Raw genomic sequence first — 25,727 nt, forward strand, 5'->3', positions numbered from 1 at the left:
TCTGTTGGCTCCATGGCAGTTTGTTATAATAATAATAGTAATAATAATCAAAGCAAGTTAAACTTGAAATGCTCCTTTGCTATTTATGCCTTCTTTCATTTTTCTATGCTTTTAAATGTTTGTGCAATAAAATTATGAGATCGGGTTCAAAATTTTAAATAACTTTGTCTTTAAAAATTAGTGTTTCATTTTCTCATATAGGATTAATACACTACTGTTCAATAGCATGCAGTTAAGAATTATGAAGCAGTTTATACTACGGCATTTAGTAGTACTTTCATGAATATTGTATGAAACTATAGTTCATTAAGCTGGTTTGTTTTAAAAAAAAATAATATTCTCACATTGTTTTGGCTTTATTTTTATTCATTAATTTTTATAAGACAAATCAAGAGCCCTATAATTCTTTGAAAAAGGAAATTGTGAGCATTCTTCATTTTTAAAAATAGTGGAAAGAAATAAGGCCACAAATTGTACAACTGTATGAAGGTATAATAAATCACTATCACTTTATACTTTACTAATTAATGAATGTATCTGCAGAGAAGTACTCTGCACTTTCATTAGATGTTCCCCAAAAATGGAATATTTGCATATTGTCATTATTGTCAGAAATTATAGTGTTAATATAGGAAAGAAGTTCATGATTCTTCATTGCATTTACATATCAGGATACCACGCTTAACCGGTATGTTACAGCGAGTATCCATAAAGCAGTATCTGTGGATTTTCATTAGGTATGCTCCAAAATTTGCATATCTTCTTTACTAACAGACATGATGGCATTGATAACTATCTTTTAAGAATGAAATGATCTTCTATTATTTTGCATTTCAGATACAGTTTTTGAACCTGTATGTTACAACAATGAGACCTAATCTCATACTTTTATATTCCTCACATAGTGATAACTTTCTTAAAAGCTCAAGGCAAACCATGTATGGCAATTTATCATTGTCCTTTACAAAAGGAAAAGTTTATATGAGAAACATGTAAGAGTTCGGTTTGTTTGATTGGCCTGCTGTACATAATCACTTCATTATTATTAGCAATATCTAAAACTGTTTTTTTGATCATTACCAATGACATACTTGCTTAATAAACACACAGTCATAGCGATCTCATCGAAAAGTTCTTTTGACATAATACACGGTCACCATTCTGCTAACTATCCTATCCCACTGATCTCAGCAGTTGTCCGAAAATTCAAAAAGAAATGGTAGTAGAGGTGTTCTATATTCTTGGTTCTTTTAACCCAGATTTTCATTCTACTTTATTAAGTATTGAATTCAACAAGAATTACTTTTTGTCACTGATGCCTGATGTATAGCACCTGATTTTACTGGAGAAACATAACCATTTCTATGCTGCATCTGATATCTTTCTCGAATTTCTGTCAGCATTATAAGAAGATGGTTATTTGTTGCATCTAGAGATTGTATTTTCTTTTCTTGTGCTTCAATAACTCGCTGTTTTGAAACAATCACGTTATGCATCTCTTGCTGTTCTTTCCACAGTTCCTCTTCCACACTAATTAACCTGAAAAAAAAGTAAATAAATAAATAAAAAAATTCAGAATAGAAGTTCTTTGTACAAAATGTATTTTGACAGATTAAAAAAAAAAAAAAAAACTTATTTCAAATATTCACTGAATTTTTTGTGATATATGTTCTGAGAAAATTCCACTCTTTATTTTAACATAGTGTCTTTAATGGAAACAGTTACATAATAATAATAATTATTATTTTCTTAGGCACCTTTGTGGGAAGTTAAAGACTCATTGTGAGGAGCCCATACAAACCATTATTCACACAACACCTGTAATATTTCTCTTTGAATTCATCCACTGACGATGTACACATAACCACCTGTGGGAACCCATCCCATCCTCGAAGCAAAAAATATATTTCCCCCAGCCCTTGCTAACTATACTCATACACAATTTCCAGAGGTGACACCTTTGTTTTCTCCCATTGCCATGTATTGAAAAAAGCCTTCTATGCCAATCCTATAGAACCATTTATTAAATTACATATTGCTATTTTATCCGATCTTTTCTACCTATCAATTAACCTTAACCTGCAGACTTCCAATCTGTCATCACAGGAAGCATTCCATATATTTGTCCAAATTTTGGCCACTCGCCTCTAGATTCTCTACAACTTCCTCATATCCAAGGAATCTAGGAAACTCAATCTGTGCACTGTAGTCAAGATGTAGCCATGTAACATTCCTATTCCTGTTTGTCAGTGTTTTTGAATATCCAAGCAATCATGAGCTATTTTGACCACATCTAAATATGCTCCTAAACCTCAATTCCCTCTCCATCACAATCCCCCCCCCCCTCTGGTCTTGTCAGTCTCTTGCAGTCCAGTTCTATCAGTGTAGTATATAGCTTGTGAACTCTTCATTCTAAAGTGTGACCATACATTTGCTATTATCTTCTGACTATACTGCCAGTCTATTTCAATTCTCTTGCAGGATCTCTATATCATCTCCTGCTTTCTTCTGAATTCATTTTCCCTATATATCACTCACTGATGTCTATCCATCAGGCTCTCTCTTATCAATTCACTAGCTTTATATTCATTCCCATTTGCTCAAATTCATGTTAAAAAATTCCATGTAGTATCCTGTTAAATGTTTCTTCAAAGTTCAGCAATATCTGTGTAGCTATTTCCTTTATCGAACTCAATAAAAAGTGATCAAATTAGGCAAAGATCTACCCTTGAAAAGACTATGCCCCCTCCCCCACGTACAGTATCAAATTTTTGTTCACCCATTCCTGAATTCTTCCTTTTACCAACTTTAATACCTTAAATTAAAGACACCAAGAAATTATATTCTTGGTTTAATTCTTTATCCAAGTGTAAGCAAACAGAATTTGCACATGAAATAACTTCATAATAATTGGGCATATAGCTAATGACTTCACATCACTTGCCTTAGTATCCAGTAATGCAAAGCACATATCTTCTTCTTATTATTATTATTATTATTCAGGCCTCCATGGAGTCAAAAGATTCATCACAGGAGGTCCTTTCTAAGAAACACAAGTCTGTCAAGACTCATCGAGGGAGGTTCCTCCTAGGAAACACAAAGTCTATCATGCCACTCCTTAAATGCATTGACTGTTCTTGTTCTCACCACTCCATCAGACAATGCATTCCATGGTTTTGGAAGTTTATTTATTTATTTATTTATTTTATTTTTTGCACTTGGTTAGACTATAATAAATTTAGTTTAATCCTTTATCCAAGTATAAGCAAACAAAGTTTGCACCTGAAAATATCTTCAGGACTGAAGTAAGGTGGTGCAACTCCGAGCAAAGGCAGACAAAGCTCCCACCACTCCCCGCCCCAGCACTTCCCACAATGCACCTCCCCCCCTGCAGACGTATACTGCCATGCATCAAGGGAAGGGCCACCACCCAGACCGGCCCCAACCCCCATTGAGGTCCCGTCAGACCCAAACATGGAGACACCAAGGCAGAAGCAATAGGAGAGGTCACACCCACCTATACGAGCAGCCAACAGGTGTAAAACCCCACCATTGAACCACTCTGGATCCAGAGAAAGACGCTGGAAGCCCACTTTGCACTTGGTTAGACTACAACAAATTTAGTTCAATCCCCCACCCAAATGCAAGCAAACAAAGCCCGCGCCCGAAAACATCTTTAGGACTGAAGCAAGGTGATGCAACACCAGGCAACTCCGAGCAAAGGCAGACCAAGCTCCCACCACTCCCCATCCCAGCACCTCCCACATTGCAAAGCACATCCACCTGCAGACATGCACACTGCTATGCATCAAGGGAATGGACATGTATAATATTATGCATTATGGAAAGGGTCACTACCCAGACCGGTTGCAACCTTTATTGAGGTCTCATCAGTGGAAGCCAGAACCAGAAGTGATACCAAGGTTGAAGTAATGCACCTCCAGCGATAAGTCTTTGACTCCATGGAGGTCTGATGTTAATATTACTAATGATAATAATAATTACAGCAGCAATTTTCAAAGTAACCTTCACAACTTTTACAATGAATTTCCTACTTCCTATTCACTAACATTCTCAGATATCCCTTCCTTTTTCTATTTTCCTGGAGTGAAGTTACCCCAATTCTGGTTCCATCCAACATTGATTGAAATGTGTGACTTGACACTCAGTAGTGGTGAATTGAAATATCCATTCATCTGCCTAAAGCACCAACTTTTTGAAATCCACTTGTAACAACACCACAGTACTTCCTTAAATTCCTCTTCCAAGTTTAGCATTCAGCAAACAATTGAATTGTCCATCTCAAATCTTGAATTTTAACATTGATATACAAAGTAAACAAGAGTGGTCCGAGAAGAGAACTCTGTGGTGCCTGCACTTTTCACCATTTTCTTTCGAGACATACATTGGATTCCATATGCAACTCGCTTCCACCTGTCAACCCCCATCCCCGTTACCAGCTAATTATCCATCTCCAATCTAGTTAATTTCAAGAAGAGTTTCTCAAGTGCTATTCTATTAAATGTCTTTGCAAAATGAAGAAAAATCACCATATAAATATTTATCCAATCCACTATACACATCACCTTTTAATAAAATGTACACAGGTTACTGAAAGAAGACATCCCCTTTAGCACATCTATGTTGTTCTTCTGAAAGATATCTATTCTCATCAACACAAATTTGCATTCTATCTTGAACCAGCCTCTTTTGCAGGTCACTTGATACAAAAAGTGGCCTGTAATTTGATGCCACTAACTTGGTTTCTTCATCATGCAGTGGAACTTTTTTCTTTTTTTTCACATTTCTTTCACTTCTGGAACTGTTCTATTTGCTAGACTTTGGATTAGCAACCAAGTAAAGGCACTTCAGCTGTTTTGCACATTCCTTTAATATATGATATGATATCCCATTGACCTCCACAGCTCTGTTAACACCAAGCATATTTAAACTTTCAAACATTTCAGTGTCTTGAAGTGCTGCTATTCTCTCTTTCCTGCTGCTGGCACTTGACACTACTTCTTCCCCACAACTTGAAATACACCAACAAAATACTCATTAAAGATTTTCAATCTGAGTATAATGGAAGTGAACTGAGTATCATCTCCAGCCATTACAATGAGGTTTCCATATTCACCCTTTCTTCTACTTTTCATATGCAAGTTTGTCTGCCTGGTTGGCCGAGTGGCTAGCGTATCAGCTCTCCAGCCAAAAGGCTGCAGGTTGGAATCCTGCCGTGGGCATGGATGTTTGCAATTGTCTGTGGAAATGCTAGTGGTGGGTGGTAGATGGCGTTGTTGTAGTTGGTGGAGACAAGAGAGCTGTAGAGTAGATGCCTTCCCTCAATGAGTCTTTGGACTCCCTGGAGGTGTCACGTAATAATAATAATAATAATAATAATAAAAGTTTCTTCTTCCACACTGCTCTCATCACCATTCCAGCCTGTGCTATATACTCTTGATGTTGCTAAAGGATACCCTGTTCTTTACATCATCTTCCTAACATCTTTCTCTATAGCTCTTGCACTGTTCCATGGTTCATCTAATTTACATCCACTCTATTTATCTTTCTAACTCTAGGAAATCAATCTGTCATTACTATCAGTAACTCATCTTGAATAAAGTTTCATGTATTATTATTATTATTATTATTCAGGCCTCCATGGAGTCAAAAGACTCATCGTGGGAGGTCCTTTCTAAGAAACACAAGTCTATCAAGATTCAGCGAGGTCCTTCCAAGGAAACACAAAGTCTATCATACCACTCCTTAAATGCATTGACCGTTCTAGCTCTCACCACTCCATCAGGCAATGCATTCCGTGGTTCAACCACCCTCCATGCAAAGAAACCACTCCTCACCCTCTGTCTCACAGTTTCCTTTGGTAACTTCCAGATATGGCCCCTTGTCATGACTCCTTCTCGCTGTTCAACCAAGCAAAAGAACTCTCCAGTGTCAACCCTGTAACCACCTCTCAACAGTTTAAAAGTCTCAATCATATCACCTCTTCTTCTTCTATCCACCAAACTCTGCAGTCCACATTCTCTCAGCCGATCCTCATAACTATCCTTGTACAGTCCTGAAACCATCTTTGTCATCCGTCTTTGTATCCTTTCCACAGTTAATTTATCCCCTTCAAATCCTGGGGAGCAAATCTGAGAACAATAGTCCAAGTGTGGTCTGATCAGGGTCTTATACAACGGAATGATAACTGTTTTATCTCTGCAGGTCAGCATCCTTCTCATTATTGCAGCAATCCTCTGTTACCTTCACCACCTTTGCAATATATTCCCGAAATTTCAGGTTTCTATCATCATGCAAAATAGACAAATCTCAAGAAGAAGAAGAACGCATAGGCATACTACACCAGGCCCATAACCTAAGCTTCTTCAGTCATAATTCCAAACAACCACAACCTCTCCTTCAACTGAACGACAGAAGGGGATATAACAACAGGAATAGAAGTCGCTGGGTATAGCATTTTTCGTCAGGATAGGAGGGGAAAGCGTGGTGGTGGGGTACTGCTTATGATAAGTGATGACCTATGTCCTCTAAGAGTGGAGAATTTGGAAGGAAGTGAGACAAATGATTTTGAGAGCGTATGGTGTGAGGTAGAGGTAGGCAAGACAGGATATTTAGTGGGGTGTTGCTACAGACCCAGGAGCACAGAGGATGGGGACCAGGAGATGTTTAGACAGCTAAGTTTGGCAAGTGAAAGAAGAATGATTGTTATGGGAGATTTTAACTTTAGTAGTATAAATTAGAGAGAGGAAGATGCATGTACCAATAGGGGAATGGAATTTCTAGAATTCTTGAGGGACAAATGTCTTAGGCAACATGTAACAGAGGGAACAAGAGGTTCAAAAGTTTTGGATTTGGTTATAGCATCAGAACAGTTGATAATAACTGAGTTGATGTCTCTCCCACCAGTTGGAGAGAGTGACAATATGGTGTTGACTTGGAAAATGAATAGACATGCAGGAGTATCAAAGAGACGGGAACCTATGTGGAATTATAAGGCAGGTGATTATAATAGTCTTAGACGTCAACTTCGGGAAGTTTCATGGAGGGAGGAATTGGAAGGCCGGGATATCACTAGTGCGTGGGAAATTGTGAAAGAATATTTGTTATCAGCAATGGTAAGTTGTATACCATGAGTGAAGAAGAGGACGCAGTTTGGAGTAAAGTGGATGACAAACAATATTAAACAGGAATTGCATGCGAAAAAGAGGCTATGGAAGAGATATAAGGAGACAGGTGAAGAGATGCATGAGGAATATAAGACACAGGCCAGAAGAGTGACTAGTGTGGTAAGGAAAGCGAAACTGGAATATGATTCCCTAAGAAAATTCCCTAAGAAAATTCCCTAAGATCCAAAGAAAATCCTAGGGAATTTTTTAGCTGTGTGGCCAGTAGGAGGAGAAATGACTGTGGAAGAATGATATTGTGGGATAAAAATGGGAATAGAGTGACTGATGCAGAGGACATAGTGGAATTGTTCAATGAACACTTTATTGGAGTATTTCATCCTAGAGGAGTCAGTTTTAATGCTAGAGGGATAGGACTGTTTCGAAGTCTGGCGGTACAGGAGGAGAGTGTGTTTCAGATACTGAGTACGCTGGATGTCAGTAAAGCTGTGGGACTGGATGGTATTTCACCACGAGTTTTGAGAGAATGTGCTAGGGAATTGACAGTGCCTTTAACGTGGCTTTTCAATGAAAGTCTGGCTTTGGCAAAGGTGCCCAGGGAATGGAAGGAAGGTAAGATAGTGCCATTGCATAAGGGTGATAACAGACTGGAAGTGTCTAATTATAGGCCAGTCTGTGTGTCATCAGTAGTTGTTATGATCTTGGAGAGTAGTGAGGGACCATATACAGCATTGAGCAGATGAGGGTAATGTTATCTGTGAGAATCAACATGGATTTGTGAAAGGATGCTCTTGTTTTAGCAATATGCTAGCCTTTTATAATAAAGTTACAAGAACATTAGATGAGGGAAAGGCATATACTGCAATTTTCTTAGACTTGGCGAAGGCATTTGACAGGGTGCCACATGATAAGCTGATATTTAAGTTGCAGCACATGGGTCTGGATGTCCGATTGGTCAACTGGATTCAGGATTGGCTGTCTGATAGGTATCAGAGAGTTGTGTATGGTGGAGCAGTTTCCAGGAGGCAGAGGGTTACAAGTGGGGTCCCACAGGGCTCAGTACTAGGACCTATATTGTTTAACCTTTATATCAATGACATAGCCAGTGGATTGCAGGGGGATATTCAGTTGTTTGCGGATGATGCGAAGCTGATAAGGATTATTAGTAATAGTGCAGATGTGGTAGCCCTGCAAGAGGATTTAAATAAGCTAGATAGATGGGCAGATGAATGGGGGTGTCAGTTTAATGCAGCAAAATATAAGGTCTTGAGGTTTGGGAAACATCGATGGGATGCTGCATACTCTATGGGAGGAGTTATACTGGAGGAAATAGGGGGGGACAAGAGATCTGGGGTTGATGATTGATAGAAACCTGAAGTTTAGGGGACATATTGCAAAGGTGGTGAAGGTAACACAGAGGATTGCTGCTATTATGAGAAGGACAGTGACCTGTAGAGATAAAACAGTTATCATTCCGTTGTATAAGTCTCTGATCAGAAACACACTTGGACTATTGTTCTCAGATTTGGTCCCCAGTATTTGAAGGGGATAAATTAACTGTGGAAAGGATACAAAGACGGATGACAAAGATGGTTTCAGGACTGTACAAGGATAGTTATGAGGATCGGCTGAGAGAATGTGGACTGCAGAGTTTAGTGGATAGAAGGAGAGGTGATATGATTGAGACTTTTAAACTGTTGAGAGGTGGTTACAGGGTTGACACGGGGGAGTTCTTTCGCTTGGTTGAACAGTGGGAAGGAGTGATGACAAGAAGCCATCCCTGGAAGTTACGAAAGGAAACTGTGAGCAAGAGGGTAAGGAGTGGTTTCTTTGTGTGGAGGGTGGTTGAGCCGTGGAATGCATTGCCTGATGGAGTGGTTGGAGCGAGAACGGTCAGTGAGTTTAAAGAGTGGTATGATAGACTTTGTGTTTCTCAGGGGGGGGGGGACCTCCCCTCGATGAGTCTTGACAGACTTTATGTCTTAGGATGGACCTCCCTCGATGAATCTTTTGACTCGTTGGAGGCCTGAATAATAATAATAATAATAATAACTGATTATGCCACAAAAGGAAAAAAAAAATCATAATCTGTTTGCTTGGTTTGCAATAGTCTGCTGCTTGTAATACCACATATTTTTTCACTCTCACCAACAGGTGTCACCATTCGTCTGTTATCACTATATGAGACATTATCAACTGTAACTGTCTCAATGTTTTTATTTTTATTTTTAAGTTATTATCTTATTATTAATCAGTAAAATAATCTTTTCAACACGTGTGTTTTGTGTCCCTAAATTCATAAATATGAAGTCTCAATGTGTTGTCTCTTTCACATGTTGTGTTAAGGTAGTTATTTCTTACCAGTTCAAGGAAGTAATTCTCATTCGCACATGTTCTTTCCTGCTTCCAATGAAAACTTCACAACTGAGTGGATTGATTTTGAACATTTTAGAATGAGCTTTCTCTCCACATTTCTTTGGTTATAGCATGACCACCCTACTAAATATCTAAAATATTCTCCCTTGCCTCCAACCTCACACCAAATGACCTAAAAGCCATTATCATTGCTTTCTTGAATTCAGCAATGCCTGCCACTGCAGTTCCTCTTTTATACTTTGACATCCCAAAAAATGCTTATTGATCCTATACACTAGAGGTTGAAGGACCTATAAGCGCATCAGTATCATGTCTAGGGGTGTAGGTTTGAGGAGCCAGAAGTTTACTGATATTTTTTTTCTTTGAAGAGTTGTAGGTTGTGGTTGTTTGGAAATACCTCTTGTGGTAAGCTGTTCCAGAGGACATACACAGGTGGAATAAAAGAGAAAGAAGAAAAGTAGGTTTGGTGTGTTTGCAATTGCACAGTACAGAGATGCTAGGTGGCTGCTGCTCTTATATTAACAGGTGCAACAGAGAGTGAAGAAAGGATGGTTGCCACTTCAGTGAAGTAACAACCATTGAAGTAATTGTAGACTAGCACAGAGCTGAACCGCTGCATCTGTGAGATAATGGCTGAAGTAAATCTGTAATAGTGATTATCTATGAGCCAAATAGCTCTCCTGTGGACAGCATCAAGACTTTTTTTATTTTTTTTTGTTGTTTGGGATGGAGCACCTAAGTTTTAAGTGCTCCACCCCAAACATGTAAGCGGTATTCTAAGCTCAGCGAGATTTGAGATATGTACATAGAATTTGTTGGGTGTAAAATAACACATTAAGTGAAAGAGAATGCCTAGTTTTTGTATGCTGAGGAAGCTACTGATGCTGCTTGAGGAGAGACCAGAAGTGAATATTAGTCCACGCAGAGAGAGGGAAAGATTGGATCTTGTCTAATGATTTGTGTATTACAGATGGTAAGGAAAGGTGAGTTGAGATTTCTTTTGTGAGAGAAGAGGCAAGACTTGAGTTTTGGTAGCACTGAATGTGACCAGATTGGCCTTGCCCCACTGAAGGGTATTACATAGGTCAATGTTTAAGGCACTGTTCGTAGATGATCTTGAAGCTTAGGATATCTACACACTCCATGGTTTGTCAAATGAGTAGGATGAAAGGAGTACTATCATCTGCAAAGCTTTGAACAGGACTAGTGTTGATTGAGAATAGGTCAGTTATGTAAATGAAAAAGAGGATAGGTGATAGAACAGAACCCTGAGGCGCTCCTGAATCGGTGGTGAAGCATGAAGAGAAAAAGTCATCAACCATGACATGCAGTGAATGACCAGAAAGGAAGCTGGCAACCCAATTACAGAAAGTGGCAGGTAGCCCAAAGGATAGTAGTTTGTTTAGGAGGCTTTGATACCAGACATGATGAATAGTTCTGGAAATGTCAAAAGGGACAGCATGGTTTCTAAAAACCTTTCCAATGCACATGTCCAATGGTGGGTGATGTAAGCTAAGATGTCAGCAGGAGATTTTTGAATGGCAGAATCCATACCGGTGGTCGTGCATTAATTGGTGGGCCTCTAGGTAGTGAAGTTGGCTATTAATAACTTTCTCCATTGTTTTGGAGAGCACTGAGGTGATGGCATTTGGGTAGTTTGATGGTGGACTTATCTCCCTTTTTTTGGAATAGACTGGATATGAGATTTCTTCCACACATTTTTGGCTGTGCGCTTCACAACATGGAGAAGGAGTGTCCTAGGTTTGATTTCCATCGGTGACGTGAGGAGCTGAAGGATCTTCCTCAGCCATAGCCAAGTTAGCCGGTCTTGGGTGTGGACAGTAGGGTGTTTTCCCCAGTTTATCCTGGCGTTTTTCATCCCGCAAAGCAGGCAAACTGGCCTTGAGAACTCAACACTACAGGACATAGGATACACTGGGATGTAGGGCTGACCACCTTATCCTATGAACGGTTTGAGGTCCGATGATTAATAAACCCTTGACACCGCAAGGTAAAAGAGGGTAAAAGGAAGATGAGATGAGAGATATGTATAATAGATTGTAGAGACAATACAAAATAGGTGTTAACTCTAGAGCAACAATGTTTGAAAACATGAAGCGATGACCAGGAGATTTTTTTGTGTCCAAGTTATTTAGTAATTTTCGGATGTTTTTTTTTCGTTGAAATCATTATTTTTTTTATGTTGAGCCCATACGCAAGAGGTTGGTTGATTAACCTATAGTATATTTGAACTGTATATGTGTGTAGTGGGTTGGGAAAGGAGGAACTTGTTTATATGTGATTTAAAAGACTGTATATTCTATTCCCTATACCGCTCACGAAACCAATGAAAATGTCCGAAAACTGATTGATTCAATAGACGGGAGAAAAAGGGAAAATATTCTGACAGTCATCAGAAGAAGACAGATGAAATGGACAGATGAATGCCATTAGCCCACATGGAGAGGGCTAATGGCATTCCAAAGCAAGCACTAGAAAGAATCGTTCCGGGATCAAGGGTTAGGGGCCGACCTCGATTAAAATGGACTGATAACATCAAAAAATGGACAAATTCCTCCCTTTCTCAACTGACATCAAGAACAAGAGACCAAGATGATTGGAGGAGGCTAACAAAGAATATCACCTCCCAGCCATGAGTGACCCAACGGTCCATTTAGGACTATGGGAGAGAAAGAGAAAGAATATTCTATTCCTTGGGAAACACAAGGGAAGACTGTTCCACAATACAGAAGTTGCAAGGATGAAAGAGGAGGAAAAGAAACCTGTTCTATGGTTTCAAGGTGCACTGTGAAGGGATTTTTAGCAGCAGCTGCACATGTTCCAATGAGCTTAGTACTAAGTGAGGGAATTATTGATGCTATTTAAGATAAACATTTCCCATGGAAATATTTGTAGAATAGACATAGTGCGGAAACCAAACGTCTGTGTGAAAGCATGTGTGTGTGGGGGGGGGGATGAGATGGTAAGAGATCGGTCATTAATAATTCTAATTGCTCTCCTCTGTATTGAGTCAAGCATTTTGAGGGAGCTTTTAGGGGCCCCATCCCACATGCAAGAGCAGTATTCAATATTGGGCAGATTTGCAATTTGTATAAAGTTACCAGCTGTTCAGGAGTGAAGTAACATCTTGAGCGAAAGAGAAATCCTAGTTATTTAGAAGCTGAGGATGGTTGCAATGTGTTTCTGCCAGCAGAGGCTTGATATCAGGGTAATTCCAAGAAGAGAAATCTGAAATTATCTGGAAATTTGGGTGTTGTCAAAATTAATACAGGGAGAAAATGGTTCTTTTTAATGAGAAATAAGACAGTACTGGGTTTTATTAGCATTGAAATTTACTAAGTTATCTGAAACCCCACTGGTGGATGGCTTGGAGATCGGAATTGAGGGCGGTGGTGGTTGATGTTCTGTAGTTTGAGGTAAGTTGTGTAGAGTAAGGTTTTTCAAATGAAACGGAGGAGTGCAATATGCTGTCATCTGCAAAAATCCAACACAACTCCATTGAGTTGGAGGTCAAATGAAGTAGATCATTGATATATAGCAAGAAGATGGATTGGTGAGAGGACAGAACCTTGTGGTACCCCAGCATTAGTTGAGTGGTAAGAAGATAAGGAACCATCCTCCACCACACATAGTGTGCGTCCTGACAGAAAGCTGGCAATTCAATTACAGAAGTCATGGGACAGACCAAACGATGGTAGTTTGCTTAGTAAGCCTTTGTGCCAGACCTAGTCAAAAGCTTTGGAGATATCAAGCGCAACCACTTGAGATTCACGAAACTTCTCCATGGCTTTTGTCCAGAGATGGGTAACATGTGAGCAGATCTCCTGTTGATTGGGAGCAATGGAATCCATACTGGCAGTCATTTATTAGGTGGGTACCTTCAGGATAATGTAGGAGTTGGGAATTGATGATTTTTCCCATTACTTTGGACAGAACTGAGGTGAGTGAGCTAGGGCAGTAGTTGGATGGAAGTGACTTGTTACCCTTCTTGGAAATGGGTTGAATATAGGCCAGTTTCCAGGATGTGGAATAGATGGCAGTGGAATAAGAGATATACAGGCGACATAGGATAGGGTCAGTTCTAGTGCACAAATTTTCAGGACAACTGGAGGAATGCTATCAGGGCTGGGAGACTTTTTTTTGCATCTATTTTTCTGATCTCTTTCTGGCAAACGGATATAGGGGACATTGTATGTTGGACATCTGGAATTGTTGAAGGGCATTTACCATTGTCAGTTTATGCATGCATTGGATGCAAAGTGTAAAGCTAGAAGATTGGCTTTTTCTTTGGGTGATGATCCAGTGAAGCCATCTGGGTATGATAGGGGTGATAGTATTGGGCAGAAGTTACGACCAATTGATTTGGTGAGAGACCAAAAGGCTCAGCTACTGTTTGGACAGGCTGCAAGTTTTTTGCTTTTTTTGCGCTTTCGAATTCTGTTTTGGAAGCATTGATTGTTTTTTTTTGCATCTATTTCGAGCTTGAGTATAAGCTGTAAAGGAGGATAGAGTTCTTGATTTGAACCAGTTGTGGTGTGCTTGGTTTTTCATTTGTATGGCCTTTATCACATCTTTTTAGAGAACCAGGGCTTAGTTAGGGAATGGCAGTTCAGAGTAGTGTGGGGGATGTATGTTCCATGTGAGGATTACTTTGGTGATAAGTTCGGTGCATATGTTTGGCTTGGAAGGCCAGAAGCAATAGTCCAACCATGGGAATGAGGCATAGAAGTCATGGAGGCTGTCCCAGTTGGCACTGTTATAATGCCAAACTACTCTTGAAGGAGTGGCTGTGTAAGCATTCTTGCATAGGAGAGGAGATGAGCACTAGATTGGGGCCCACTACATTCACTGTGTATTTGGAAGGATCATTGGTGATGAAGAGATTTAGGGTGTCTAGGGAGTAGTTTGGGTTATCTGATATTCTGGTTGGCATCTGAACAAGTTGTGTAAGGTCATTAGTTATGGCAAATGTTTCAGCATCTCTGTCTGCAAGATCTGTACAACTAGAGGAAGAAAGCCAGTTGATGTTGTGGACATTAAAATCTCCTACTTTATTATAAAAGGCTAGCATATTGCTAAAACAAGAGCGTCCTTTCACAAATCCATGTTGATTCTCACAGATAACATTACCCTCATCTGCCCAATGCTGTATACGGTCCCTCACTACTTTCTCCAAGATCTTAACAACTACTGATGACACACAGACTGGCCTATAATTAGACACTTCCAGTCTGTTACCACCCTTATGCAATGGCACTATCTTACCTTCCTTCCATTCCCTGGGCACCTTAGCCAAAGCCAGACTTTCATTGATGTTACATTAGTTATGTTACATTAGTTATTTTTGTAATCCCTGTAGATGTCCTAGTGACTAGGACGAAATATAGGAAGTATTAAATTCTTTTTAATCCTTTCTGAGTGTTGTAAAAAACCATTAAACCTCCAACTTTATTTCAGGTGAACAGAAGTTGCATCCAATGGTCTTAGCAAGAGACCAGAAAGTGCAGCTTCCATTTGGATGGGAGACAAGTTTTCTGTTGTAGGCTTTCTGTTTCAGATATAGATCTGCTGATGACTGCTTTGTATTTATTGTGTTCTTTGGTATAGGCAAGGTATGAAGCTGGAATTCTTGATACAAACCACCTGCAGCAAGCAGAATTTTTTTTCTTCAACTGCTCTGATATATTTTCTGTTGAACCAGGGCTTGGAAAACAGATGAGGATTCCAAGTAAAATGGGGGAAATGAATGCCTTCCTGTCAGTATGATTAATTTCTGTTATTCATTCAGAGCAAGTGTTAGGGTTGGATGAACTCAAGCAATAGTCAGACCATGGAAGGGGGGGGGTAGACTTCCTAAACTTCTACTCAAGTTTCAGAGGTGGTTATCCCATTTGGCATCTTTGAAGTGCCAGAGGATCCAAATCCAAGGTCAGGAGTGGCTTTAGGATGGATGTACTGTGAGAGAAGAGACTTTTACAAGATTGTAGACTGCGTTGCCAATAGGAGAAGTGACCTCTACAACAGTATTTGGAGAATGAACTGGTTAAAAAGAGAATCAGAGTATTGGATGAGTGAAGAGAGTTATCAGCGATTCATGTAAGTAGAATGATTTGAGTTAGGTCATTGCTTATGGCAAAGATTTCTGCCTCTGTCCAGCTTGGTCAATGGTGTTGGAAAACAGGGAGCCAGTTGGAATTATGGTTGAGGTTGCCTAGGAAGATGATCTCACTACGTTATGGATTGCAAGTGGTCGAGTTTCACAGAGAGGAATGTAAAGCGGTCTGAGTAGTTATCGGAGTTTGGAGAATGATAAATGCAGCAGATGAATAATTCTAGATGGGGCAAGAAAACCTTGAGCCAGATGAGGTCAAAAGCAGAGGATTCTAAATTAGTCAATCTCTGGCATGAGTACCAGCTTTGTGACACAAGGAATTGTGAAGTGTGCAATTTGGACATTGGAGGTGGATTTTTGTTAAGAGTAAGAGAGGTCTGGTCTGGATGACTGAAAGTTATGGTAACTATCATTTATGTTGGTGTTAATGGATGTTAGTGAAGTGGATGTGAAAGTGAGTTTTTAATTAGGAGATTCTGGCATGGTTTGTAAGTAGTGATTGGTTGTTTTGTGTTATGCATTTTTTTATTGGAATTAGTTGAGAGAGATTCTTTTTTGTCATAGCGTCACTGTCCTTGTTTGTAAGAATCATCATAAGTTTATTTGTGGTTATATCCATCATGTTCTATTTCTATTAGTAGTAGTAGTATACCATCATCTGTCAACTATGTCTCACACTAATTATTTATGGACTGACTAATTTTATCAGTACTGCAAACTCTATGCCTTAATTCCTAATACTTATACTTCTTGCACTGGTGTATAAGCATAACACCTTCATTCAGTGTGCCTTTCCTCCCTGAAATTTCTCACTTTATCTTTCCACAAAACATGTGAGCATCCCTGAATTTCCAACAATTGTACCACCATTGTTCATCTCATGCCTAACACGTGCATACTCACAGCCCACTGTATTGTTTCCCTGTGCAAGAACACAGATTCTTCTCTCAACAGCAATCTACCTAACTTTACAGATTTACTCTTTCTCTCAAATACAAACCATCTCTAGCTACATAATACTTTTACATTCTTCATGAAGTTTAAAAATAATAATAATAATAATAGCTTGGAATGATAAGGTAAGAAAGAACAAGCTAAGCTATTTTTGACAAAACAAAATTTACCAGATGATGAAATCATATCTGCAGCTGATGACTGATTTGTGCAACAAGGGAAGGACTTTTTTCTCAGAGGGTTGCAAATGATGCAGCAGAATTGTAACAAGTGTATAACACTTCATGGGGAAAATGTAGAATAAGTGTAAGTTATATGGTTCTACCTCACTTCCTTCATAGTGATTATCACAACTTTTCTGCATATCCTCATAGATAGAGATCATTCTTCTAATTCAGCTGCTAAGAAGGCCAAACATCATACATATCATCAATACAATTTACATACAGTGGTTTGGTTTAGTTGAAACAATTCACTGGCAGTTGAGGCAGTGAAAAAAGTCCAACACTATAACTTTGAATATTAACCATCTCATCAGACCAGTCAGTATATATATTATGTTTCACTCATAACAAGTTAACAATGGAGATGGGCTAAGGGTTCAATAATATGGAAACCTGCTCTGTTAACTTAACTGTAAGCCACTCAAGATCTCTAATTAAATATGGTGGCAGACTCACACTAGGTAATGCAATTTATCTGCTACCTAATGACATTCACAAATTCATGCCTGGAATGGGATGGACCCAAAGTCTGTTGGTGGTCAGAGAGTGCCAGGTTACTTGCAGGCAGGCTGGCAAAAAAATTATTGCTTGCTCTAAATAAATTACATAATAATGTTCTCATATTTATAAATTTAGGGACACAAAAACACAGGTATTGAACAGATTATTTTATTAATTACTAATAAAATAAAACTTGACGTTTCGACCCCTGTATCGAGGTCATCATCGGAAGAATACAAGCGTATAAGGAACCAAGCTACATGCTCATGCCCTGTATACCGGTAAACTAAATCTATGTAGTTAATTATCCTTTTCCCTAGCCTAACCTCTAGTGATAAAAAAAAAAAAATAATAATAATAATAAATAAATAAATACAACTACAATAAACTGCTAATGTCCTCATGTATTAATATTCTTCTGGATAGTTCTGATTGTTATACAGGTTGTAGATGGGTCCTCCACATTCTTGAAATGGTTAGGCCATCATTTTTGTTGAGATTTGGGTTGTGTTTGAGCATTTCACATGACTCTTTAAATTTCCTCTCAAACCAGGTTTTGGTGCAGTGTAGGACTTGGTATTTTTCCAATCAATTCTGTGATATGTTTGGAGTGCGTGGTCAGAAAGTCCGGTTTTTCCAAAATGGAGGTATTTAATGTGCCGTTTGTGTTCATCTTGTCTGATTGGGATAGTTCATCCTGTTTCCCCTATGTATGGTATGTTACATGTGCATTGTATTTTGTATACCCCTGGGTGGGCTAGGTGTGGAAGAGGATCTTTAGAAGAACTGAGTAGGTGTCTTAACTTATTTGGGGATTTAAAGGTGGTTTTAATGTTATATTTGCATAGTGTTCTGTCTATTTTTTCAGAAATTGTCAAAAAAAAAGCCCAAATTATCACTTAGCCAAAAAATTAGCTGCCACACTCAAGGAACTGGTATGTCAGTCCCCTTCCTACATAAAAAATACACAACATTTCATTAATAAAATTAAAAACATTACACTCAAAGACCAAGATTTATTAGTAAGCTTTGGCATAACTTCCCTTTTCACCAATGTCTCAATCAATGACACTATCTTGCTCCTATTTCCACATGCCACTATTGTCGTGTGGAACATATTTCCACACGACATCAGACCTTCTTTGCCCACGTACTCCGCTCCGGATATTTCGTGTGGCAAAACAATTTTTACCTTCATAAAGAAGATACAGCCATGGGCTCACCACTTCCCCCCCCCCCCCCCCCAAGCTAACTTTTATATGGAAGACTTTGAGCAACATGCTCTAGAGACAGCATATCTAAAGCCCAAAATTTAGCTCAGATACATAGACAATATTTTCGCCATTTGGCCCCATGGCCACGAAGCTCTAAATACATTCCTTAGCCACCTAAACAAACAACACAAACGTATCCAATTCACCATTGAAATGGAAAAAAACAACTCTCTTCCTTTCCTAGACACACTTGTCACACGTTTTCCCTCTGGCTGTCTCTCCTTCTCAGTTTACCGCAAACCTACACACAAAGGCCAATACATACACAAAAATTCTTACCACCACCCAACACAAAAACTAGGTGTCATAAGCGCCCTTAAACACAGAGCCCTAACTATTTGTTCTAATGAACAGGCTCTAAACCAGGAATACAAGATCATCAACCAAACATTTATCAAAAATGGATGCAGTAAAAAAAACTATTCACAAGATCCTCCATAAATATACCAGTAAGAACAAAAAAGATTTCAAGAATGCTATTGCCATTCCTTATGTTAGAGGCATGTCTGAAAAAATAGACAGAACACTATGCAAATACAACATTAAAACCACCTTTAAACCCCCAAATAAATTAGGACACCTACTCAGTTCATCTAAAGATCCTCTTCCACACCCAGCCCACCCAGGGGTATACAAAATACAATGCACATATAACATACCATACATAGGGGAAACAGGGCAAACTATCCCAATCAGACAAGACGAACACAAATGACACATTAAATACCTCCATTTTGGAAAAAACCGGCCTTTCTGACCACGCACTCCAAACATATCACAGAATTAATTGGAAAAATACCAAGTCCCTACACCGCACCAAAACCTGGTTTGAGAGGAAATTTAAAGAGTCATGTGAAATGCTCAAACACAACCCAAATCTCAACAAAAATGATGGCCTAACCATTTCAAGAATGTGGAGGACCCATCTACAACCTGTATAACAACCTAAACTATCCATAGAAAAATCCCACTACAAGAAGACAACCTGGAAGAACTCATATTATCTCATATCACCTCAACAACAACTGAAAGAAATCATTTTATAACAATCAGAACTATTCAGAAGAATATTAATACATGAGGACATTAGCAGTTTGTTGTAGTTGTATTTATTTATTTATTAATTTTTTTATTATTATTTTCTAATTATTTTTATTTATTTATTTTATTTATTTTATTTTATTTTTTATTTATTTATTTATTTTTTTTATCACTAAAGGTTAGGCTAGGGAAAACGATTAATTAACTACGTAGATTTGTAGATTTAGTTTACCGGTATACAGGGCATGAGCATGTAGTTTGGTTCCTTATACACTTGTATTCTTCTGATGATGACCTCGATACAGGGGTCGAAACGTCAAGTTTTATTTTATTAGTAATTAATAAAATAATCTGTTCAACACCTGTGTTTTTGTGTCCCTAAATTTACAAATATGAGTGCTGATAAGCGTGTAACCTTAAAAGAAAGAATCATACATAATAATGTTGAACAAAGTTAATATTATTTTATTTATTATTCATTCTTATAAGTATGTATATACCTAGTTACAATAGACTTCATCTGTGCTTCTTTTTCCTCCTGATGCTTGAATAACTTTTGTTCCTCTTTTTCCAAATGAAGCTGCCATTCTTTCAATACTTGTTCTTTAGCAATTTCCTGCTGAAGTAGCCTTTTCTCTGTTTCTTGCAGCTGGGTCTGCAGCTGGTGAGTCACTTGCCTTAGTTCTTTTAGTTGTTCCTCACACTATACAAACAAAGATTCTGTCACAAGCCAAACAACACTAACCGTACAAATATGGAACTTGGGTCACTGACATGTAACATATATATGTAACAGGTAGAAATGCATGCATTATCATGCGCAGGCATATGTAATTACTGTCACACAAGACCCACCTCCTCTACTGTTTTCTGTGGAATAAACACAGGCATGCAACTAGAAGGATCAGAATGTGCTGTGTGAGAAGAATCATTACTCTTCCATTCTCTCTCACTGGATCTACTAGAAAAATAAATTATTATTATTATTATTTATATTCTTTTGCAAGAAGTAACTAACAACAATAGGATTTGAAATAAGCACAGACCATTTCTGATGGTACAATATATTCAAGTAATTTCAATGAAATATTTTATTATTGCACATATTAAGGAGTTCATTCTGACTTGTACTCACTAAGTTTATCTTAAAACAGATAAGGTTGCCTTGTGAGGTAAAGTGGACTGACTGTTGCATACTGGGGGGTGGGAAGAACAATAGAGACTTTTTGTAAGTATTCTGAAAATCTGTTTTAACAGAAAATTAAAAAATAAATATTATATAGTGTTAAGTGTTGGAGATGAGTTTATAATAAATGTATTCAAACTAACAAAATGAACAGCATATAGAATAGACAAATAAAGTTCTTGTGGGCCCAAGAGGATATTGCTGTTCATGTATACTGCCGGCCTGGTTGGCCGAGTGGTTAGCGTATCTGCTCTCCAGCCAAAAAGGCTGTGGGCATGGATGTTTGTTATTGTCTGTGAGAGTACTAGTGGTGGTAGTCGGCGGTAGATGCCGTTGGTGTTAGATGATGAGGTTGGTGGAGCAGTGAGACGTAGAGTTGATACCCTCCCTCGATGAATCTTTGGACTCCCTGGAGATGTGATGTAATAATAATAATAATATACTAATTCCAGAATTATTAGGGAAAAGTCAGAGGATTTTTTTAAATGGTCAATTATATGGGGGGGGGACATCAGTTATTACAATAGGCCAGATGGTGCACAAAGGTCATGCCAGAGGCTTAATAGAATAAAAACAGCACTGAGAAAGGATTAAAAACAATGTTTAATTCTTACAATATTTTGTCTCCATCACAGAAGAGATATCTTCAGGAAGTATGATATAAATTGTAACTCAACCACAATGGCAAAGAAAAAAACTAAATGTAACTCTGTAGACAAAGTCCATAACCATAACTTGACTTCTGGCTGGGGCAGAGAGTGATCATGTTGTCTTCACCTGGGAGAAGTAGCCTAAGCATTGAAATTTTAAGTTAGTAAGGATCTATGTGGTTCTATGTAAGGATCTTAAGTTAGTAAGGATCTATGTAGTTTCTTGTGCTATAGCACAAGAAACTACAAGGGAAGGGAAAGGAATTAAAGCACAGAAAATAGTCAAGGTATGTTTGAGGGAACAGAATCAGTCTTGGCATACCAAGATTTAAAAAGATAAATAAGACAGGAGTAAAATCTATGAGTATCATCATTAAGTAGCGATTGCAAAATAAGAACATAATATGGAGGACATATAATCATCAGCAACCTCAGAAGTAGTACAAAGCATAGATAAAAAGGATACCTAGCATGGTAAGGAAGGCAAAGCAAAAGCAGATTATCATTGATGCCTTCATGTTGTGTAGCATGGCCTCCTCATTAGAGGAGGCCATGCTACACAACACCACATCATATGATCCAAATCTGCTGACACTATCATCTGTACACTACATTATTTTTGTTTCTTTCCTTAACATACATGTTCTCTGGCCAGCTACATCTATATGAGGCCAACTAACTCACCTTTGATTGATAAACCCTATACAGAGATTGCATCATGAAGATAACTCAACACAGGCTGTTTTGAACTGAAGTGTTTATGTCCTACAGTGCTATAGAGGTACTATGACAGAAGATAAGCCTAGTAGTACAAAGGAAATCTCAAAGAACTTTTATTAGATTTTTTCAGTATATGAATCATTTTAGATTTTCCTGTATAAATAAGTATGAATCATTTCAGATTTCTCAGTGTGAATCCCAGAATGAAAAAGAACAAGTGACTTAAAGGAATAATGATTATGGAAGAATAGTCTTAATAAATGCTGATGGTGAGGAGTTGACAAAGGCAGAAGAAATGGTTGAATCGCTGAGTGATCACTAGTTGTGTATCATCCACATGGAGGTACTGTATATTGTAGGAACTGATATGACAGGAAAACTGATGTGAAAACAGACAGGTGAATTGGAGGCATCTAGAATATTATGAAATCCCAGTATGAATAAGGCCATAGGATATCAGCTAGTGTATTATAATTACAACAGAACTGGCAGTATCTCTGCCCAAATTTGGTCTAATTTGTTAATTCTCAGCACTGGCAGGGTCCCAAAGAAGTTGAAAGAGGTTAAGATAGTCCATTATATAAAAGTGGCACCCCAAGAGAGAGAGAGAGAGAGAGAGAGAGGTTTTTGCTTTTGTCACTGTCATTGTTTGTGAAAGTCTTTGTAAGTTTAATTAGACAAAAGGATATAGTGGAATATAGAAGGATATAATATATGTTAATTCCATTGCACTACAAATGCTTTCATGCACATAAACCTGTTATTCCATTAAGGCCTGGGTTGATTGCTTTAGTTGTTCTACTAATAAGTTATCTAAGTATTTAGTTATCTAAGTAGTTGTGGCCTTACAAGAAGACTTGAATAAATTGAGTGATTGGGCATGGAAATGGGGATATGAGTTTAATGTTGCAAAATGTAAGGTTTTAAAATTTGGAAAACAAAGATGGGATGCAGAATTTATGCTTGGTGAGAATATATTGTTGGAGGTAGAGAAAATAAGAGATCTGGGGGTGATAGTGGATAAGGATCTAAAATTTAGGGGACACATCCCCAAAATTGTGAAGACAACACAAAGGCTCGTTCGATGCTGTTGGCACACTCTCCCTCGATGAGTCTTTGGACTCCCTGAAAGTGTCAAATAATAATAATAATAATAACACAAAGGCTTCTGGGAATGATGTGGAGGACACTGACATGTAGAAGTAGGGAGATTCTTGTTCCGTTGTATAAGGCTTTGATTAGGCCAAACATGGGCTATTGTGCCCAGATTTGGTCACTGGGTTTTCAGAAGGATGAAGAGATGTTGGAAAGGATCCAAAGGCGACTGACTAAGGTAGTTCCTGACATCTGGAATGTCGAGTATGAGGAAAAATTGAGAAGATGTAATTTGCAGAATCTGGGGTATGATATAGACCTACAAGTTGGTAAGGGGTTGTTATAGGATCAATGGTGGAGAAGTTCTACAGAGAGTAGTGGGAGATCAGGAGAGAACCAGAGGTCGTCCCTGGAAACTGTATAAAGAGGGTGTGAGTAGGGAAGTGAGAGGCAGGTTTTTTTCGTGCAGAGTTGTGAATGATTGGAATGCCTTGCCTGAGAGTGTGGTGTCTGCAAGGCGTTTGAGTGTGTTTAAGGCTTGGTGTGTTTAAGACTGAACAAGAGGCGAAAGAAGGTACGAGTTTGTAGAAAATGCGATAATTTGTTGTTAAAATTTATCAGTGAATGCAAAACTAACTGAAGGAATGAAAGGTAATGCAAATGTGAGTGAAGATGTGTGTGATAAAAGGACCTCCCAGATGAGTCTTTGACTCCATGAGGTCTTGGGGTAATAATAATAATAATAATAATAATTTGTCAAGTTCACTTTGTCAGATATTATCAAGGTCCTTAGTAGAGAACTCCTGAAAACATAAGGGTTGTCTATGTAGTAAATGGTAATGCTGATTGCATTTTAATAGAACATAGTTTGGTTTTGAGTGTGTGTGATCGTGGGAATTTGTGGGTTTGTTTGACTTTTATTTATTGAATTTTGAAACTAGTCTTGAATAAAACAAAACTGTGGTATGAATGAGATCTGTATGCCATGCAGCTGGAAGATCATATATTATTAATGAGATAGATCTTTTGAGGTTCGATGGCATTAGTACATATGTGCACGGTGAAATGCGAAAAATGTGTTTTTAGAGCGACTGAACAAGAGGCGAAAGAAGGTACAGGTTTGTAGAAAATGTGATAATTTGTTGTTAAAATTTATCAGCGAATGCAAAACTAACTGAAGGAATGAAAGGTAATGCAAATGTGAGCGAATAAAAGATTGTCTGAACAATGGAACAATAGTGAGCAAGACTGTGGAGATGAAAGAACACAAAAATGAAAGTAAGTGATATTATGGAAGTAAACGAAAGCAGGAAGGAGGAAGTTGAAGCATGCAAAAGATGGAAAGCAAAAGAAAGAAACAGCAGAATGATACTGCAGGAGTGACAGAGATTGAAACTGCGAGAATGCAAGACTTGAAGAATGAGTTGTTCAGAATTGGAAATGAAATGAAGAATATGCACAGTGATATCAGATGTTTGGTACATTTTCTTATTTCATTGGAATTAAAGAGTGCAAAATAATAGAAAGAAGGAAAGTAGAGAAAAAAAGAGGTGATGAATGACTCAAGAATAGCAATGTATTGAGATTCCATTACTAGAGGTATGATTAATGAGAGTGCACAAAGTCTGTTTTCCAGGAAGGAGAATGAGCAAGATGCTACTTTGGAACTGATGCTTTGGTTATGATAAGTAATCAAGCAACAGAGTTAGTAGTGGTTGCAGGAATAAATGACTTGGTTGGACATAACGAGAATGTGAGGATGGATATCGGGGGGGGGGGGTATTGAGGAGTGTGAGTGTTCAAGATAACAGTGTGTTAGGAAAGATTGTCAGTGCATTGCCAGAATATGACAATCACAAGTTGACGCTAAGAATGAGAATCATCATCAAAGTCCTGATATGGATCCTCAGGAGGTGTATAGAATATTATCATAGTACTACATAAGTTACACCATTACTAACTTCTGATCAACGACTTTCCTCCAAATTAATCTCTTATCTCCTTAAAGGAACTGGCTACACAGTGGTACTTCTGGATTTTGCTAAGGCTTTTGACAGGATACCCCATAGAACACTGTTACGCAAATTGGAGCAGATGGGAATGGATATTAAATTGGTGATATGGATAGGAGAATGGCTCAGGGAGAGATACCATAAGGTGGTGTATGGAGGAGCCGAGTCCAGAATGAGGCAGGTGACCAGTGGTGTGCCTCAGGGCTCTGTGCTTGGGCCAATGTTGTTTAATTTGTATATAAATGATATAGGAAACGGCTTAAAGGGAGATATTCAGTTGTTTGCTGATGATGCAAAGTTGTGTAGTGCAATAAAAAATCAAGCTGATGTTGAAAGTTTGCAGGAGGATTTAAATAAGCTGGTAAAATGGGCAAAAGAAAATGGATGTCAGTTCAATGTGGAAAAGTGTAAAGTCA

The 25,727-nt window shown here is 38.3% G+C and overlaps 1 protein-coding gene across 4 annotated transcripts in view; it reads right to left on the minus strand.

Moving 5' to 3' along the window:
- Nucleotides 1-345: 345 nt before the first annotated feature.
- The window catches only part of LOC150103677 (ras GTPase-activating protein raskol-like), a 770,313-nt gene continuing 744,931 nt past the window's right edge, over nucleotides 346-25,727 (minus strand). For 3 of the 4 annotated variants that reach the window (XM_090396486.1, XM_090396489.1, XM_090396488.1), the window contains 3 exons: nucleotides 20,504-20,609; nucleotides 20,149-20,351; nucleotides 346-1,539 (listed from right to left, as the gene is read on the minus strand). In XM_090396486.1, coding sequence (XP_090252612.1) covers nucleotides 1,290-1,539; nucleotides 20,149-20,351; nucleotides 20,504-20,609 — 559 coding nt within the window. In that variant the 3' untranslated portion in view covers nucleotides 346-1,289. The remainder of the gene's footprint in view (nucleotides 1,540-20,148; nucleotides 20,352-20,503; nucleotides 20,610-25,727) is intronic. The other variant, XM_090396487.1, reaches the window with a different exon arrangement.

Source organism: Typopeltis vanoorti, chromosome 8 (genome assembly GCF_054136105.1).
Source record: "Typopeltis vanoorti isolate ZY-2024b chromosome 8, IOZ_Tvanoo_1.0, whole genome shotgun sequence".
Lineage (NCBI taxonomy): Eukaryota > Metazoa > Arthropoda > Arachnida > Uropygi > Thelyphonidae > Typopeltis > Typopeltis vanoorti.